Here is a 20,073-nt window from a genome sequence, read left to right as displayed (position 1 = left end):
AGCTGCGACGAACTCCTCAATATCTTTTCGAAGTGAAGGCCACCAGAAATCCTTGGATATCAGAGAGTATGTCTTGCGAATACCAGGATGCCCAGCTATTTTACTTTCGTGAAAACATTGTAAGAGTTCCAGTTGAAGTTCAGGAGGAACAAAGTTTCTTCCCTCAGGAGTGTCTCCGGGAGCTAGATGTTGTGACTTCAAGATCTGGTCAAGTAGCGGAGAATGAATTTTATGACTGGTATTAGCAATAATATTGCATTTGGGTACAATGGAGGACACAAGTGGTTCAACTGAAGCAGAAGGCTCAAATTGGCGAGATAGCGCGTCGGCTTTAGAATTCTTTGAGCCAGGTCTGTAAGTCAGAACGTAATTGAAATGGGTAAGAAACAACGACCAACGAGCCTGCCTGGAGGACAAACGCTTGGCCTCTCCGATATAAGACAAATTTTTGTGGTCTGTTAGAATGGTAACAGGATGTAAAGTACCTTCCAATAAATGTCTCCACTCTTTCAAAGCCTTGATAACCGCCAGTAATTCTCTGTCACCAATGTCATATCTGCTCTCAGTACCGGACAATTTTTTAGAGAAAAATCCACATGGATGTAATGGTTTGTCAACACCCAACCTTTGAGATAGGACAGCACCTAAACCAGTCTCTGATGCGTCTACCTCAAGTAGAAAAGGCAGGGAAGTGTCGGGGTGAACTAAAATTGGAGCGGAAGCAAAAAGCTCCTTGAGAGTTTTGAACGCAAGAAGAGCTTCAGTAGTCCAATTCTTAGTATCAGCCCCCTGTTTGGTCATATTAGTGATAGGTGCGATAATTGAAGAACAGCCCTTAATAAAGCGCCTATAATAATTAGAAAAACCAATAAATCTCTGTACGGCTTTAAGTCCTTTGGGTAAAGGCCACTCTAGAATGGACTGGAGTTTATCCGGATCCATCTTGAATCCCTCCCCAGAGATCACATAGCCAAGAAAGGTTACCTGGGTTTGATCAAAGCTACATTTCTCCAACTTGCAGTACAAGCCATGCTGAAGAAGCTTGTGCAAAACCCTCCTGACTTGCTTGTGATGAGTCTCAATCTCACTAGAATGTATAAGTATATCATCTAGGTACACAATGACGCACTCTTGCTGAAATTCCCTAAGAACCTCATTTATCAGATCTTGGAATACAGCTGGTGCATTGCATAACCCAAAAGGCATAACCGTATATTCATAGTGGCCATAGCGAGTATTGAATGCCGTCATCCACTCATGTCCCTGCTGGATTCTCACCAAGTTATATGCCCCTCTGAGGTCTAACTTGGTGAAAATTGTAGAGCCCTTCAAACGATCGAAGAGTTCGGTGATCAAGGGAATCGGGTAGGCATTTTTAATGGTTATCTTATTTAGGCCTCGATAATCAATACAAGGTCTCAAAGAACCATCCTTCTTTTTAACAAAAAAAAATCCAGCCCCGGCAGGGGAGGAGGACCTCCTAATGAATCCCTTGTCTAAATTCTCGTGAATATACTCCTCTAGAACTGAGTTCTCTTTCGTAGATAATGGGTATACATGACCTCTGGGGGGCATGGTACCAGGGAGTAGGTTAATTTTGCAATCAAAGGACCTGTGTGGAGGTAAGGTATCGGCTTTCTTTTTGTCAAATACTGCCTTTAAATCTAGATACTGAGGCGGAATTTGTGTCTCTGTAGGATTGTCAGAGTTAGCCGATGTGTTGGTTAATCCGAGAGGCGAGACCTTCCGCAAGCATTTCTCTTGACAATTCTGTCCCCACGAAACTATCTCCCCTGATTCCCAATTAATAATAGGGTTATGTCTCCTCAACCAGGAGTACCCCAGGACTATGGGAATAGACGGAGAAGAGATGAGCAGTAAGGATATGTCCTCTCTATGTAGGATGCCAACAGTTAAGTTAATCGGTATGGTCTCATGGAAAATAACAGGCTCAAGTAACGGTCTACCATCGATGGCCTCAACAGCCAGTGGTGTCTCTTTTAACTGGGATGGAATAGCATGCTTGGCAGCAAAACCCTGATCTATAAAGCTCTCAGCAGCTCCAGAATCGATTAGTGCCATAGTCTTAACTACTCCCTTTTCCCACTTTAAAGAAACGGGTAACAGAAGCCTGAGCTCTTTGTAGTTGTGAATAGAGGACAAAGTAGAAACACCCAAGGCCTGTCCTCTAGAGAAACTTAGGTGCGAGCGTTTCCCGAACGATTGGGACAATTTAGGCGTAAATGACCTCTGACTCCACAATACATACATAAACCCTCCCTTCTCCTGTACTGTCTCTCCCTCTCTGTGAGATGAGTACTGCCTATCTGCATAGGTTCAGGAATACGTAAGTCCTCGAACTCAGAATCTTGAAAGGTAGGCGCTAGTTTAAAGGAGGGTCTACGGGTCCTATCTCGAGTGTTCTGCCTCTCTCTTAGGCGTTCATCAATACGAGATATAAAAGAAATTAAATCCTCCAAATTCTCAGGGAGTTCTCTAGTAGCGACCTCGTCAAGAATTACATCTGATAACCCATTCAGAAACACATCTATATAAGCCTGTTCGTTCCACTTAACTTCTGCCGCCAAGGACCTGAACTCTAGTGCATAATCCACAAGTGTTCGATTGTCCTGTCTAAGGCGCAACAGTAATCTAGCTGCATTGACCTTTCTACCAGGAGGGTCAAAAGTTCTTCTAAACGCAGCTACAAAGGCATTATAATTATAGACTAGTGGATTATCATTCTCCCATAAAGGATTGGCCCATCTCAGAGCTTTCTCAATGAGTAAAGTAATAACAAATCCAACCTTCGCTCTATCTGTAGGATAAGAGCGGGGTTGTAATTCAAAATGGATGCTAATCTGGTTCAGAAAGCCACGACACTTCTCCGGTGACCCGCCATAACGTACTGGTGGGGTAATACGGGAAGAAGCACCTACCGTGGCTACCTCTAGACCTGAGACTGCAGGAGAAATAGGAGTACGTGTCTCCTCAGGTGGATTACTAGCACGAGACAAAAGTGCCTGTAGTGCCAAAGCCATCTGATCCATCCTATGCTCCATGGCGTCAAACCTGGGATCCGAAGAACCAAGCTGACTGTTTGTACCTGCAGGATCCATTGGCCCTGTCGTAATGTCAGGATCGGGACAGGGATCCAACACGCAGAGTACAAAGAGTGGAAAGGTACGTATACCGGGCCTTAGAATGGCCGGACTAACGTACCGAGAGTAATAGAGAATAGTCAGAGACAAGCCGAGGTCGAGGGAACGAGAAGACAGATAAGCGAGAGACAAGCCGGGTCAAGGGATAACAGAGAAGCAGAGTAGTACAACAAGCCGAGTCAAAACCAAATAGAGCAAACTAGAATACCAGAGCACTGAGTGACTAGACAAGCTAGAACCACGACAGGGCAATGAGCTGAAGTGAGAAGTAAGCTTAAATACCCTGGCTCTGGATGGTAATCACGCCTCTGACAAGTACCGATTGGATATCGGACACTTGAGTGACAGGTCGCTCGCGATAGCGTCATGACGTCACGTATTGAGCGTCCTGCTAGAAAAGGACGTGGATTCCTCGCGGCCGGTGTTTAAGTGACTGGATGAACCGCGAGGAACGAAGGAAACAGCTCGCCTGGACGGGCAAACCACCAAGTCTCTACCTCCCTTAGAGGTAGAGGCCTCAGGTACCCTGACACCCTGTAACCGGTCTGATACACTGTGTCTTCCCTCCCCTGGTTATATCATACCCTGCTTATATTTTACCCAGAGACTAGTCTCTCCAGCCCTGTAACCGGTCTGATACACTGTGTCTTCCCTCCCCTGGTTATATCATACCCTGCTTATATTTTACCCAGAGACCAGTCTCTCCAGCCCTGTAACCGGTCTATCTGATACACTGTGTCTTCCCTCCCCTGGTTATATCACACTCTGCTTATATTTTACCCAGAGACCAGTCTCTCCAGCCCTGTAACCGGTCTATCTGATACACTGTGTCTTCCCTCCCCTGGTTATATCACACTCTGCTTATATTTTACCCAGAGACCAGTCTCTCCAGCCCTGTAACCGGTCTGATACACTGTGTCTTCCCTCCCCTGGTTATATCACACCCTGCTTATATTTTACCCAGAGACCAGTCTCTCCAGCCCTGTAACCGGTCTGATACACTGTCTTCCCTCCCCTGGTTATATCACACCCTGCTTATATTTTACCCAGAGACCAGTCTCTCCAGCCCTGTAACCGGTCTGATACACTGTGCCTTCCCTCCCCTGGTTATATCACACCCTGCTTATATTTTACCCAGAGACCAGTCTCTCCAGCCCTGTAACCGGTCTATCTGATACACTGTGTCTTCCCTCCCCTGGTTATATCACACTCTGCTTATATTTTACCCAGAGACCAGTCTCTCCAGCCCTGTAACCGGTTTATCTGATACACTGTGCCTTCCCTCCCCTGGTTATATCACACCCTGCTTATATTTTACCCAGAGACCAGTCTCTCCAGCCCTGTAACCGGTCTGATACACTGTGTCTTCCCTCCTCTGGTTATATCACACCCTGCTTATATTTTACCCAGAGACCAGTCTCTCCAGCCCTGTAACCGGTCTATCTGATACACTGTGTCTTCCCTCCCCTGGTTATATCACACCCTGCTTATATTTTACCCAGAGACCAGTCTCTCCAGACCTGTAACCGGTCTATCTGATACACTGTGTCTTCCCTCCCCTGGTTATATCACACTCTGCTTATATTTTACCCAGAGACCAGTCTCTCCAGCCCTGTAACCGGTCTATCTGATACACTGTGTCTTCCCTCCCCTGGTTATATCACACTCTGCTTATATTTTACCCAGAGACCAGTCTCTCCAGCCCTGTAACCGGTCTGATACACTGTGTCTTCCCTCCCCTGGTTATATCACACCCTGCTTATATTTTACCCAGAGACCAGTCTCTCCAGCCCTGTAACCGGTCTGATACACTGTGTCTTCCCTCCCCTGGTTATATCACACTCTGCTTATATTTTACCCAGAGACCAGTCTCTCCAGCCCTGTAACCTGTCTATCTGATACACTGTGTCTTCCCTCCCCTGGTTATATCACACTCTGCTTATATTTTACCCAGAGACCAGTCTCTCCAGCCCTGTAACCGGTCTGATACACTGTGTCTTCCCTCCCCTGGTTATATCACACCCTGCTTATATTTTACCCAGAGACCAGTCTCTCCAGCCCTGTAACCGGTCTATCTGATACACTGTGCCTTCCCTCCCCTGGTTATATCACACCCTGCTTATATTTTACCCAGAGACCAGTCTCTCCAGCCCTGTAACCGGTCTATCTGATACACTGTGTCTTCCATCCCCTGGTTATATCACACCCTGCTTATATTTTACCCAGAGACCAGTCTCTCCAGCCCTGTAACCGGTCTATCTGATACACTGTGTCTTCCCTCCCCTGGTTATATCACACTCTGCTTATATTTTACCCAGAGACCAGTCTCTCCAGCCCTGTAACCGGTTTATCTGATACACTGTGTCTTCCCTCCCCTGGTTATATCACACTCTGCTTATATTTTACACAGAGACCAGTCTCTCCAGCCCTGTAACCGGTCTGATGCACTGTCTTCCCTCCCCTGGTTATATCACACTCTGCTTATATTTTACCCAGAGACCAGTCTCTCCAGCCCTGTAACCGGTCTATCTGATACACTGTGTCTTCCCTCCCCTGGTTATATCACACTCTGCTTATATTTTACCCAGAGACCAGTCTCTCCAGCCCTGTAACCGGTTTATCTGATACACTGTGTCTTCCCTCCCCTGGTTATATCACACCCTGCTTATATTTTACCCAGAGACCAGTCTCTCCAGCCCTGTAACCGGTCTGATACACTGTGTCTTCCCTCCCCTGGTTATATCACACTCTGCTTATATTTTACACAGAGACCAGTCTCTCCAGCCCTGTAACCGGTCTGATACACTGTGTCTTCCCTCCCCTGGTTATATCACACCCTGCTTATATTTTACCCAGAGACCAGTCTCTCCAGCCCTGTAACCGGTCTATCTGATACACTGTGTCTTCCCTCCCCTGGTTATATCACACTCTGCTTATATTTTACCCAGAGACCAGTCTCTCCAGCCCTGTAACCGGTCTATCTGATACACTGTGTCTTCCCTCCCCTGGTTATATCACACTCTGCTTTTATTTTACCCAGAGACCAGTCTCTCCAGCCCTGTAACCGGTCTATCTGATACACTGTGTCTTCCCTCCTCTGGTTATATCACACCCTGCTTATATTTTACCCAGAGACCAGTCTCTCCAGCCCTGTAACCGGTCTATCTGATACACTGTGTCTTCCCTCCCCTGGTTATATCACACTCTGCTTATATTTTACCCAGAGACCAGTCTCTCCAGCCCTGTAACCGGTCTGATACACTGTGTCTTCCCTCCCCTGGTTATATCACACTCTGCTTATATTTTACCCAGAGACCAGTCTCTCCAGCCCTGTAACCGGTCTGATACACTGTGTCTTCCCTCCTCTGGTTATATCACACCCTGCTTATATTTTACCCAGAGACCAGTCTCTCCAGCCCTGTAACCGGTCTATCTGATACACTGTGTCTTCCCTCCCCTGGTTATATCACACTCTGCTTTTATTTTACCCAGAGACCAGTCTCTCCAGCCCTGTAACCGGTCTGATACACTGTGTCTTCCCTCCTCTGGTTATATCACACCCTGCTTATATTTTACCCAGAGACCAGTCTCTCCAGCCCTGTAACCGGTCTATCTGATACACTGTGTCTTCCCTCCCCTGGTTATATCACACTCTGCTTATATTTTACCCAGAGACCAGTCTCTCCAGCCCTGTAACCGGTCTATCTGATACACTGTCTTCCCTCCCCTGGTTATATCACACCCTGCTTATATTTTACCCAGAGACCAGTCTCTCCAGCCCTGTAACCGGTCTATCTGATACACTGTGTCTTCCCTCCCCTGGTTATATCACACCCTGCTTATATTTTACCCAGAGACCAGTCTCTCCAGCCCTGTAACCGGTCTATCTGATACACTGTGTCTTCCCTCCCCTGGTTATATCACACCCTGCTTATATTTTACCCAGAGACCAGTCTCTCCAGCCCTGTAACCGGTCTATCTGATACACTGTGTCTTCCCTCCCCTGGTTATATCACACTCTGCTTATATTTTACCCAGAGACCAGTCTCTCCAGCCCTGTAACCGGTCTATCTGATACACTGTGTCTTCCCTCCCCTGGTTATATCACACTCTGCTTATATTTTACCCAGAGACCAGTCTCTCCAGCCCTGTAACCGGTCTATCTGATACTCTGTGTCTTCCCTCCCCTGGTTATATCACACTCTGCTTATATTTTACCCAGAGACCAGTCTCTCCAGCCCTGTTACCGGTCTGATACACTGTGTCTTCCCTCCCCTGGTTATATCACACTCTGCTTATATTTTACCCAGAGACCAGTCTCTCCAGCCCTGTAACCGGTCTATCTGATACACTGTGCCTTCCCTCCCCTGGTTATATCACACCCTGCTTATATTTTACCCAGAGACCAGTCTCTCCAGCCCTGTAACCGGTTTATCTGATACACTGTGTCTTCCCTCCTCTGGTTATATCACACTCTGCTTATATTTTACCCAGAGACCAGTCTCTCCAGCCCTGTAACCGGTCTATCTGATACACTGTGTCTTCCCTCCCCTGGTTATATCACACTCTGCTTATATTTTACACAGAGACCTGTCTCTCCAGCCCTGTAACCGGTCTATCTGATACACTGTGTCTTCCCTCCCCAGTAAACCAGTTGAGATTTTTTTTCGATCTGTTGTGCTTTGGTCATGATCTGTCTGCACCTTCTGTATAAAATTACTTGGAATGTGTCCCTCTACTGTGGGAAGAGACTAACTCCATTTATTTTGTATGTTTTCAGTGATGGCTTCTGTAGATATAAGAGATGAGCTGACCTGCTCCATCTGCCTGTGCATGTATACAGATCCCGTAACGCTGCCTTGTGGACACAGCTACTGCCGAGTCTGCATTGAGACAGTGCTAGACACACACAAAGACCACAAACTGATGTGCCCTGAATGTAGGCAAACCTTCAATAGACAACCTGCGTTCAAACGAAATCTGAGACTGTGTAATATAGTTCAGCATTTTTCTGATGAACCTGTAAATAAAAAGGTTGGGATTGCTTGTACCTATTGTGTTCACTTGCATAAATCTGCTGTTAAAACGTGTCTTCTGTGTGAAGCCTCCATGTGTGAGACCCACCTGAAGGTCCATTGCCAATCAGCAGAACACGTCCTCCATGAGCCCACCACTTCATTTGAGAACAGAAAATGTGCTATTCATGCAAAGGTTCTGGAGTACTACTGCTCCGAGGAGGATGCTTGTTTATGTGTCTACTGCACCATGGCAGAAGAACATAAGGGACACACAGTGGAGGCTCTGGATGAGGCCTCGGAGAAGAAGAAAGAAATTCTAAAACATGTTCTAGTGAAAATGTTATCAAAAAGATATGATCATACAAAAGAAATCCAGAGTCTGCATGAGCGCAGATGTGAAGTGCAAGTAAAATCAGTCCGTGAAATGGAAAGAGTCCGTAAACTAGTTGGAAGCATCAGGGAACAATTGGAAGCCATAGAGACACAAATTCTGGGTGAAATCTCTAGCAAAGAAGAGCAGGTCTTGGAACAAATCAGACAACTGGAAATAAAGAATGAGGAGCTGTCCAGTAGGATGGGGTATGTTAAAGAGCTGTTTTACACGTCAGACCCATTAACCATCTTACAACAATGGAAATCATTCCGTTTTGATGTTCAGGACAAAAAAAGTGGTGCTAGAATGATCAACACTGTAGGAGATCTGGATGTGGGTCTGATCTTGGCAACTTTACAGAGAGGTCTTGCTCTTGCTGCGAAAGGTGTAAAGAGATGTTGGAGTGGGCCAGAGGTTTCAGACATATTACTGCATGTTAACTCTACTGGAAAAAATGTAATTGTATCAAATGACATGAAAACAGTGTTTGGGTCCCAAATAACAAGAACACATAGAGGAAACTCTGCAAGACTTCCAAATAATTGTGTGATAAGCACCAGCTGCTTTTCCATGGGGAAACATTACTGGGAAATGGAGGTTAGCGACTCTGGAAACTGGATTGCCGGCGTATGCTATCCCAGCAAAGACTTCAAGGGAGTGAAGTCAAATACTGGGAAGTCTTGGACTCTGGCAAAGTTTACGTCCAAGTATGTAGTGCGACATGACAGGAGAGCGATCCACTTAACTTCCCGTCCATCCTGTCAGAGACTAGCAATATACCTGGACTATGAAGCTGGGCGGCTGTCCTTCTATGAGCTGTCTGACCCAGTCAGATGCTTGCACACCTTCACTGCCACCTTCACTGAGCCGCTTCACCTTCTGTTGTATGTATATGGCAATGTCTGGGTGAGAATAATCGGCTAAAGGCAATCTGCATGTTGACCTTCTGCCGCTGAGTTCTGATTGTATAGATGGCCAGTGAATGAGGGCTGTAACTAGTTTCTTTATATATTGTCTTTAAATCTTAAATTAAAAGTACACGCACTTCCTGGAAGAATATTGACTGCTAAGACTGTATCTTATATAATATATTGGGGAAGAAAGAAAAAAAAACTGTACTCCAACTTATTTTGGGTACAACGTTTAAGATAATCTTGTAATGTTAAATAAAAAAGAGTACTTAATGCTTTTTGTGTAATTAATAATCAGACTTTGTTTTGAAATCCGATATACGCACTACCTTGTGGTATGGGGGGTACTTCTTACACCACTGGTTCCATAACGTCCATTTGGGACGATGACTGTCTTAGTCCAATTATTTGCGATCTAGTTGGTGGAATTAAATCTAACATTTCTGTTGCCACAAGCATTTGCTTTCCTGGAGTATTACATTTGGATTCCTATCCATTAGTACGTTTTGTGTGGGTTTCTTGTTTGTTTTGGGGGAAAGGGTGTGTGTGCTCTGTCTGAATATAGAAAGTAAATATTATAACCTTGCTCTCCTATAACGAAGCAGTAGAACTGTTATATCTAAAGAATATGAATGTTGCCATTCCCACCATGTATGAGATCTCCAATAATCTAAATGGTGCCTCCCAAAATCGCCCCAATGGGGTAATTAGTCATAGGAAACAAATATAACAAGTCATATGTAACCTCTTTTCACAATACTGGCAGAATATGAATATCTACAATGTGTCGTGTCAATTGAACAAGCTTTTCCGAGTCTCTAGTCACTTAGAAAAGTACCAGCCAATCCCATTGCTCCGTTTTAATTGCAGTCTTATCACTCTTGCTTTGGAGAATCAGGAAACCATAGAATTAAATTGAAAATAGCGGTGGCCCAGTAATACCGGTATCACACAATGCAGTGTTTTTAACTTGGCATAATGATAATACTGGACCGATTATAGTATTTTCTATTCAGGGATCAGTTTAAAACTTACAGAAGCAGAATGTTAACACCAGATTCTCAAATAGTTTAACCCGATCCAAATCATCGGGGGAATACGGGGTCATATGGGTGGGCAGAGTGGTCCAATGCAGCTATGGTTTAACTCTTTTAATGCTCCTGTTTGAGAATTGTTTTTTTTTTTTTTTTTGCATTACATTTAAATACATGGCTACAGATTTGAACTTCAGACGCACCAGTGATTTTATGCAGTTTAAGGTTGCCTAAGAAATTAAAAGTCTAATTACCTCACTCCAGCACCGTGCTTCCTCTGTGCTAGTGACCTCTCCTCCTCCATCGGCATCTGCCTCCTTAGTGGAGCCGAATGGGCATATGCGGCCAGAGGCACGAACGCATTCAGACCCGCCCATAAGAAACCATTACTCAATGCTTTCCTATAGGGATCTTCTTTTGACACTGGACTCAGTGAGGACGTCCAGCATCAAATAAGAGCGATTTACTCAGTGTAAATCGTGGAAACTGCCTCTAGTGGCTGTCAGACTTCCACTAGAGGCTAGCTTAACCCTCAATGTAAACATAGCAGTTTCTCTGAAACGAGGGGGACCTGGCACCCAGACCACTTCATTTGAGCTAAAGTGTTTTTTATGACTCTAGTTTCCCTTCAATTAAGTGAAATGACTGCAGTTTCATACTATTTCCCCCCCCCCCTTACACCCTGTGTTGCCCTCCTTAACTCGCCTTAGAAAATTATTTATCTGTGCAGAATATCTCTACATGCAATGCAGATTATTCACCCACAAAGACCTGCATACATTTCATCCTCCTTTCCCCTTGGTCTCAGGAGAAATTTGGACCACGCACATATTGTTGGTGTAAAGTCAGATTTTATTAGAAAGCCATGTGTTGGCTCCCACCGGAGCCTTTATCAAGTTAACACAAACATCACATGACCAAATTACCATAACTTGAAAATATAAAATAGTCATATTAGGTCCTTGATAGGTAAATTCCTAAACTTATAAGTGAAACCATAATCCTGAATTCTAGTCACACGTGGGACTATATATTATTTTCAAGTTTGGGTAATTTGGTGACTGGTCACGTGATCTGAGACCATGTGATCCTGATATAGGCTATTAAAGGTGGGGGGTTAGGGGCTGTAGTGGGGGATAGTGGTTAGGGGGTTCACTAGGATAGAGGCTGTAGTGAGGTAGTTAAAAGGCTGACAGGAAAGCTTAAAATAAAAAAATCTCTTCCTTCCTCCCTGAGCCTTACTTTGTGCCAGGGAGGGGGGAACGCATGGGGAAATAGTTTTGCTGAAGGCTGCCTACCCTGCTCTATATAATAATAGTGTGCGGTAAATACATACCATTCCCAGCATGTAGTATGAAATCCACCTGCATTTTAACATTCCTGGTTTCAGGATGAAACGTATCCGTGCAGGAACAAGCCCACGGTGCGGAGACGATTGTTGCCGGATGCTGTGTATACTTGACGCCGTGGGGATAGGGTTAATCCTGAATCCTGGAGTTTAACGTTTAAATGCCGTAAGAGGTAAATAAAGTCACAGTAAATTTATATTACGCGATCCGCTGGGGAGTCTGGGAGAAGAGCAGAGAAGTCGCACCCCCTCCTCCTGACATCAGGAGAGGCCGGCTGACTTCCCTGGCTGCTGTGTGCTGGCTCCAGGCTCCAAGCTCCTGTCCACCCCTCCCTAGTCTCAGGGATGAGGGGGGAGGGAATACACTCATATGTTTTTGTTTTTTCTTTAATCCAATTTAGTTTTGTATCTAATCTTTTTTTTTTTTAAAGCTGCCCCACTACAGCCCCTACCCGCCCAACACAACTAGGGTCCCCTGTGTACCCCACCACAGCCCCTGTCCCTCCCCTCTCAGCCCCTTGTCCCATCCCTTACCACCGCTGTGCCTGAATAATTCTGTGTGCCTTTATGGTTGTGTGTTGCTATATGGCATGGGAGGAAAAGGGACACACAAAATGGGCTGAGGGGGGAGAGCCACAGAATGGGGCTGGGGGAAAGAGACACGCAAAGGAGCTGGGGGGGGGAAGAAAGAAATACACCAAAGAGGGTAGGAAATTCAAAAGGGGGGGGTTTCAAGACACACAGATGAAGACACATTTTTCTTAAGAGGGTGGTGGCAAAATACCTCATCACCTGTGTAGCCAAAAATCATTGCACCGGCCCTGTGTATGCCTCAGCTTAGTGAATTCATTAACTATAATAAAAGCATAAAACTAGCTTTACTTACCTTCCAGTACCTCGCTGTGAAGGAGTTCCTATAATGTGAGTGTAAAACTAGTTTTACTTACCTTCCAGGAACTTTCTACGGAGGAGTTCCTCCTATAATCCCTTCCATGACCTCGCTGTGGAAGGATAACTGTGTGTGTAAAACTAGCTTTACTTACCTTATGGGACCTCACAGTGGAGGAGTTCCTATATTGAAAGTGTAAAACTAGCTTTACTTACCTTATGGGACCTCACAGTGGAGGAGTTCCTAAAATGTGAGTGTAAAACTAGCTTTACTTACCTTATGGGACCTCGCAGTGGAAGAGTTCCTATAATGTGAGTCTAAAACTAGCTTTACTTACCTTCTAGGACCTCACAGTGGAGGAGTCCCTATAACCCCTTAAGGACACATGACATGTGTGACAAGTCATAATTCCCTTTTATTCAATAAGTTTGGTCCTTAAGGGGATAATGTGAGTGTAAAACTAGCTTTACTTACCTTCCAGGACCTCACAGTGGAGGAGTTCCCATAATGTGAGCGTAAAACTAGCTTTACTTGCCTTCCAGGACCTGGATGTGGAGACATTCACAGGACATGCTTAGAGCAGTCTGTCCTCTGAGGTCCAGTCAGGCTCAGTCACCATGGGACTGAGCCTGGGCTGAGAAGGCTGAAGGAGTAGTACATACACTGGCCACGGCCCTGAACCGCAGGGAGGCGATCAGGTGGGTAAATAATGCTCCTGAGAGGCCCTGAGTGCTGTAATATACTTGCACATTATCACCAAATGGAGATCTCACTATCAGAGGATCGAAATAGCAATATATAGAGAATTATAGGATTTATTATAACATATTATACTTATTGTAAAGGATTTACCTGTATTTACCTGTGTTCAATCGGTTATTTCCTCTCCCTGCCATTTAAGTGACTTTGAAATATTCGTTTTATTTATGTGTTCGGGAAATTATTTGTTGTACCGAATGGAGACCACCCTGGGTAGCAATCAGAACTTAGAACACCAAGTAACCACACGAAAACCGCAAAGTAATTGAGAGCTCCAAGGTGGCCGCCATTCGGCATACGAACACGTGGCAAGAATAAAGTATGGCGGCCATCTTAAATCTCCTAAACGAGGCCAGCGGGACTTACTCGTCGAGTGCCTGGAACTGTTTTCGGCATGGCACTCACACAAACACCCGGTCTTTATGGAAGTCCTGTCTGACCTATTTCCAGTTGCAGTGCCAGACCGACGTTCGGGAGTTCCAATCAACCGAACAAGGGGAGCATTCTCATGTAACCAGCTGCAGTATAACTGGTGGTTTTCGTGTAATTCTGCACGAACGGAGACCGGCTCTTGCTACCAATTTCATGGAACTCTAAATTGGATACGACCGCATGGCGAGCCGGACAAACTTCCACACGATGCGACATGGAAACTACCGAATGGATTTTCGTGAAATTTGGATATGTTACTCCCAGTATCCTCAGCTACCCAGGGATGGGTTTTTATATTCTTATGTCATGTAGAAAGTATATTTCTAAAAATGTTGAAAATGTTAATGTTTCTGCCCAGCAGATAATTGAGTTTAGTCCTGTTACTGTATAAATGAAACGCCTGTTGCTTCCAGTAAATCAGTCTTGTTCCAGCATTAAGCTTTGGCTCATGTGTGGATTATTTGGTGATACCAGCGTTATTTTACCCTGTGAATTAGTGTTGTTATTCTGCTATTGGGAAAAAGGGAATACTAGATGGTGATACAGATTACTACCGTCACACTTATCACTCTATAAGATGTAAAAAAAACAGATAAAATTTGTATCTTGTAATACTTTTTTATTGGACTAACAGAATTTTTTAATGACAAGCTTTCGGGAGAACCTCCCTTGCTCAAGTCTGAAGCATTTCTGAGCGAAACGACAGTTTTCTAGTTTTGTGATACAGCAACATGAGTGCAGATAAGACACAGGTTTGGTAGAAAATAGACACCAGAGGGTCTTCAATATCTTGTGTGAAGATCACAGAGTGACGGGGAGAGCACTGGTGTACATATAGGGGTCGCAGCTGCGACCGGGCCCGGACGCCCTGCGGACCCCTGCGACCAGGTACCAGCCGGCATGTTTTGCGGCCACGGCCTGCGTGGCAAACCGCCGGGGCCGCCGTTCAAGGGGTCCATCAGTTGGCCCATGCAGTTAGGGCCACCCAATGGAGATGGTTTTTCAGGGAGCCCGGTCAGCGCCGTCAGGTTCGATGTTCCCAAAGTGCTGTATCAAAGCACATTAATAGAAAGTTATGTGGAAGGGAAAAGTGTGGAAGAAAAAGGTGCACAAGCAGCAGGGATGACCGCAGCCTGGAGAGGATTGTCAGGAAAAGGCCATTCAAAAGTGACTTTCACAAGGAGTGGACTGAGGCTGGAGTCAGTGCATCAAGAGCCACCACACACACAGATCCTGGACATGGGCTTCAGATGTCGTATTCCTCTTGTCAAGCCGCTCCTGAACAACAAACAACGACAGAAACGTCTTACCTGGGCTAAAGAAAAACAGACCTGGTCTGTTGCTCAGTGGTCCAAAGTCCTCTTTTCTGATGAGAGCGACTTTTGAATTCTAATTTACTGAGATTGTGGATTTGGGGTTTTCATGAGCTGTAAGCCTTAATCATCGCACTTATGACAAATCACGGCTTGAACTATCTTGCTTTGCATGTAATGCGTCTATCTCATATATTAGTTTCCCCTCTTACGTTGCATTACTGAAATAAATTAACTTTTGCACAATATTCTAATTTTTCGAGTATCCCATGTATGTCTGTCTGTCTGTTTGTGTGTGTGTGTGTGTGTATGTATGTGTCTTTGTGTGTATGTGTGTGTCTGTCGGGGGGTGGGGGAGGATTCAGGGAGAGAAGGGGGGCCCATGGATGTGTGTGTGCCACTGGGGGAGAGAGAGAGAGGAAAAAAACTGCAAAAGATGGTGCTAGAAGGGGAGAGTAAAAAAATAATTACTTAGATTAAGAATGGATGAATTCCCATCCAAGCGTTACAGAATATGCATGACGGCCTGTATACAGATATACACACACGCACATGCAATGTATATGTACAAGTATACACAAGTACATACGATGATATACATATAAATACAACCAAATGCACAACTATACATACATCCACACACAAGTGTCTACACATGTACAAATGTGCCAACACAGACCCATATATATGTATATGTACACATACAGCTATTCACATATACACACACTTTATACAGTATGTCACAAAAGTGAGTACACCCCTCACATTTTGTAAATATTTTATTATATCTTTTCATGTGACAACACTGTAGAAATGACACTCTGCTACAATGTAAAGTAGTAAGTGCACAGCCTGTATAACAGTGTAAAAGGCCCAGAGGAGGCGGGCTGAAAGCTAGCCGGATAGGAGGCATGTGTTGGTGTGGTGAGTGTAGGTGTCACAAGTGGGGGTGTCACTTAGGTTAGAGGTAGGGTGGGGTCATATAAAGAGCAGTCATTTTGTCCCCTTACCTCAGCCATCTTAGAAATAACGGCTGGTAACATCTTCCTTTCCTTGCTGCCTGTTGCCACATGCTTGTTCCACGGCCAGGGCTTATGGATATTGACTCCATCTTAGCTGCCCTCAGGGCTGAGGCCCTTCAAGATGGTGGCCGGCACCTGCAGTCCCAGCTGGCACGGCTGCAGGGTGCTGCTCTGGTGGCTGCTCCCTCTTCCAGCAGCCACGGTGCCCAGCGGCGTCGTGCGCGCCCCCATACCCGGTATAGCCCCTCACGGGAGGGTTGGGTGAGGGACAGGAGCAGGAGCCCTGTTGCCGGCCCGCGTGCCAGGTCCCCTGCGGCTGCGGCCGGTGCGGCTTCACGCGCTCCCAGCACCTCCTCCCGTCACGGCGGGCTGACGCGGACCACGCTGCCTCCGACCTTCCACCTACTCCGGTCTCGCGGGCGGCCGCGAGACCACAGGACAGGAGCTCGCGGGCGGTGCAACGTGCACCAACTACCCGCTCTGCGCAGACTGGATATCCGGGGGCAGGTTACCCCCCCTTCTGGACGGGTGAGTAGGCCGCAGGTCAGCAGGGCTATCTCCAGGGGGGTGGGGGGTTCAGGGGGCCGTGGTAGGGAGCCTGGATCGCCTAATCCTCACAGCAGCCCCCCTCCCCCCTGCTCTCCCTCCCCACCCTGTCTCCCCTGGGTCTGCACCTGCCACCACTTCTGCTGTTCCTCCACCTACATCTGATCCCTTAGTGGCTGTGGCCTATTTGGTTTCCCCTGGGCCTATCCCCACCCTTCTCCCTTCATCTTTAGCTGGCCCCCTCATGGCTGGGGCCCTCTCCGTTTCCCCTGGGCCTGCCCCTGCCATTATATCTGCCCCATCTGCTGGCCCCCTCATGGCTGGGGCCCATTCTGGATTCCCTGCCCCCCTTCATAGCAGAGTGACACTCACCTCTCCAGGCACTCTCGCAGATGGGTCCCAATCTGCCCCTCTTGGCTCTATGCCTGCTGGTTTCCCAACCACTTCCCCAAGCACCTGCACGGCTGGGGTGGGTGGGCTGGGTCACTTTTCACCTATATTGTCTTCACAGATTAACCCTGGTCGTCTATGGTGCGGTTTCCTGATGCTGTGACTGGTGCAGTTCCTCCTGCGGTCGCAGTTCCCGCGGGGCCGTTGCAACCTGGTGCCCATGTTATGGTTGTAACGGATCACCTGGCACCCCGACTTGGTACCTCCGTTAATGGATGCTCCTAGTGCTTCCTGAGGACTCCAAGCACTCTGGCAGACACCACAATCACCGAATCCGAGAAACCTTTTAAATTCTCCCAAGCATATGAATGCTGTAGACCATTGAATAGGAACCATACGAATAGGCTTGTACTCCTAGCAGTCAACTGGAACAGCATGCAATAAATCCTTCCCCCAATAATGAGACGACACATCACTTTGAGGGTAAAACAGGAACTCTGGACTGGCTCATCCAGCCTGGCTTTTATTTCCAACTCACACATACAGGCCACACCCAGGGGGAGGCATAAAAGAACCAATGACATAGATGTTACCTCCCACACATCCCCTCCCCTTAGTGTGACACATAATCCCATTATTCATACAGTTTAAAATATACTTTTTACACAATATTTATAACTTCAAAACCATACATCACATTCACACAAAATTACATATCCACAATCAATCCATTCAGGGGAACAACATATTAAAAAATGGCATGGATCAGACCAGGGGTTCAAAAGTTACTAAAAGTATCTTTTAAAACCCCTAGCTTTCCAGGTTTACAGGGCCTTCTCTGTGCTGGAGAAGTAATTCAATTATCTCCCAGCACAGAGACAGACTCCATTAAGCACATGGGGACACAAAGACAGTAAAACACTTTAAAATACATAAATTCACCTTTTACACATAACACACAGACATTTCACCTATCCCCAGATAGCTGGGATCTGCGCACACAAAACTACCGAATAGCGCGCAGATCCTACTCACACAGTACAATTGCCATGGAGCTAAAGTCTTTCCCATAGTCTTTCATTATATGAATAGGCTCCATGGTATAGCTATCTGGGGTATCACATTCCCATAAAGTCTGGTCCATAGTCCAACGGCAAGAGGCGGGCAATCAGCCCCCTCCAAGGACACGTGGCGAGGTCGGTTTCGCCACAATCCCAAAAAGTCCCAATATGTCCATCGATGATTTTAAAAGGGCCAGTAGCAGCAATATAAAGTACAATATGCCCCAAATAACCCAGGGGCCATAGTCAGCAGGTAGGAGGCTAGCAAACAGGCTTCTCCAGGGCCCAGTGGCGAGGTTGGTTTCGCCACAATGGTGCCGCAGCTGCCTTCACATTCAGTTTCGGATGGTGAGTATGCTGGTTCACCTGGGTCTGGGGGTATTGGCGCAGTGGGTATACCTGAATGGGATTCTTTACTACAAACCATGAGAAATGTTTTGCATTCTCTTGAGAAGGGCTCTCGCCCGGGGGTTCCAACCCCATACCCGGTATAGCCCCTCACGGGAGGGTTGGGTGAGGGACAGGAGCAGGAGCCCTGTTGCCGGCCCGCGTGCCAGGTCCCCTGCGGCTGCGGCCGGTGCGGCTTCACGCGCTCCCAGCACCTCCTCCCGTCACGGCGGGCTGACGCGGACCACGCTGCCTCCGACCTTCCACCTACTCCGGTCTCGCGGGCGGCCGCGAGACCACAGGACAGGAGCTCGCGGGTGGTGCAACGTGCACCAACTACCCGCTCTGCGCAGACTGGATATCCGGGGGCAGGTTACCCCCCCTTCTGGACGGGTGAGTAGGCCGCAGGTCAGCAGGGCTATCTCCAGGGGGGTGGGGGGTTCAGGGGGCCGTGGTAGGGAGCCTGGATCGCCTAATCCTCACAGCAGCCCCCCTCCCCCCTGCTCTCCCTCCCCACCCTGTCTCCCCTGGGTCTGCACCTGCCACCTCTTCTGCTGTTCCTCCACCTACATCTGATCCCTTAGTGGCTGTGGCCTATTCTGTTTCCCCTGGGCCTATCCCCACCCTTCTCCCTTCATCTTTAGCTGGCCCCCTCATGGCTGGGGCCCTCTCCGTTTCCCCTGGGCCTGCCCCTGCCATTATATCTGCCCCATCTGCTGGCCCCCTCATGGCTGGGGCCCATTCTGGATTCCCTGCCCCCCTTCATAGCAGAGTGACACTCACCTCTCCAGGCACTCTCGCAGATGGGTCCCAATCTGCCCCTCTTGGCTCTATGCCTGCTGGTTTCCCAACCACTTCCCCAAGCACCTGCACGGCTGGGGTGGGTGGGCTGGGTCACTTTTCACCTATATTGTCTTCACAGATTAACCCTGGTCGTCTATGGTGCGGTTTCCTGATGCTGTGACTGGTGCAGTTCCTCCTGCGGTCGCAGTTCCCGCGGGGCCGTTGCAACCTGGTGCCCATGTTATGGTTGTAACGGATCACCTGGCACCCCGACTTGGTACCTCCGTTAATGGATGCTCCTAGTGCTTCCTGAGGACTCCAAGCACTCTGGCAGACACCACAATCACCGAATCCGAGAAACCTTTTAAATTCTCCCAAGCATATGAATGCTGTAGACCATTGAATAGGAACCATACGAATAGGCTTGTACTCCTAGCAGTCAACTGGAACAGCATGCAATAAATCCTTCCCCCAATAATGAGACGACACATCACTTTGAGGGTAAAACAGGAACTCTGGACTGGCTCATCCAGCCTGGCTTTTATTTCCAACTCACACATACAGGCCACACCCAGGGGGAGGCATAAAAGAACCAATGACATAGATGTTACCTCCCACACATCCCCTCCCCTTAGTGTGACACATA

General features: G+C 47.1%; 1 protein-coding gene across 1 annotated transcript in view; it reads left to right on the top strand.

Annotated features, from left to right (window-relative positions):
- The window catches only part of LOC134575253 (E3 ubiquitin-protein ligase TRIM11-like), a 36,322-nt gene extending 26,735 nt beyond the window's left edge, over positions 1–9,587 (top strand). The window contains exon 2 of the mRNA XM_063434511.1: positions 7,942–9,587. Coding sequence (XP_063290581.1) covers positions 7,944–9,476 — 1,533 coding nt within the window. The 5' untranslated portion in view covers positions 7,942–7,943 and the 3' untranslated portion in view covers positions 9,477–9,587. The remainder of the gene's footprint in view (positions 1–7,941) is intronic.
- The last annotated feature ends 10,486 nt before the right edge of the window (positions 9,588–20,073 follow it).

The sequence above is a fragment of the Pelobates fuscus genome, chromosome 10 (genome assembly GCF_036172605.1).
Source record: "Pelobates fuscus isolate aPelFus1 chromosome 10, aPelFus1.pri, whole genome shotgun sequence".
NCBI lineage: Eukaryota > Metazoa > Chordata > Amphibia > Anura > Pelobatidae > Pelobates > Pelobates fuscus.
Note: the sequence above shows the minus strand (reverse complement) of the source record. Positions and strands in the feature narration are given on the sequence as shown.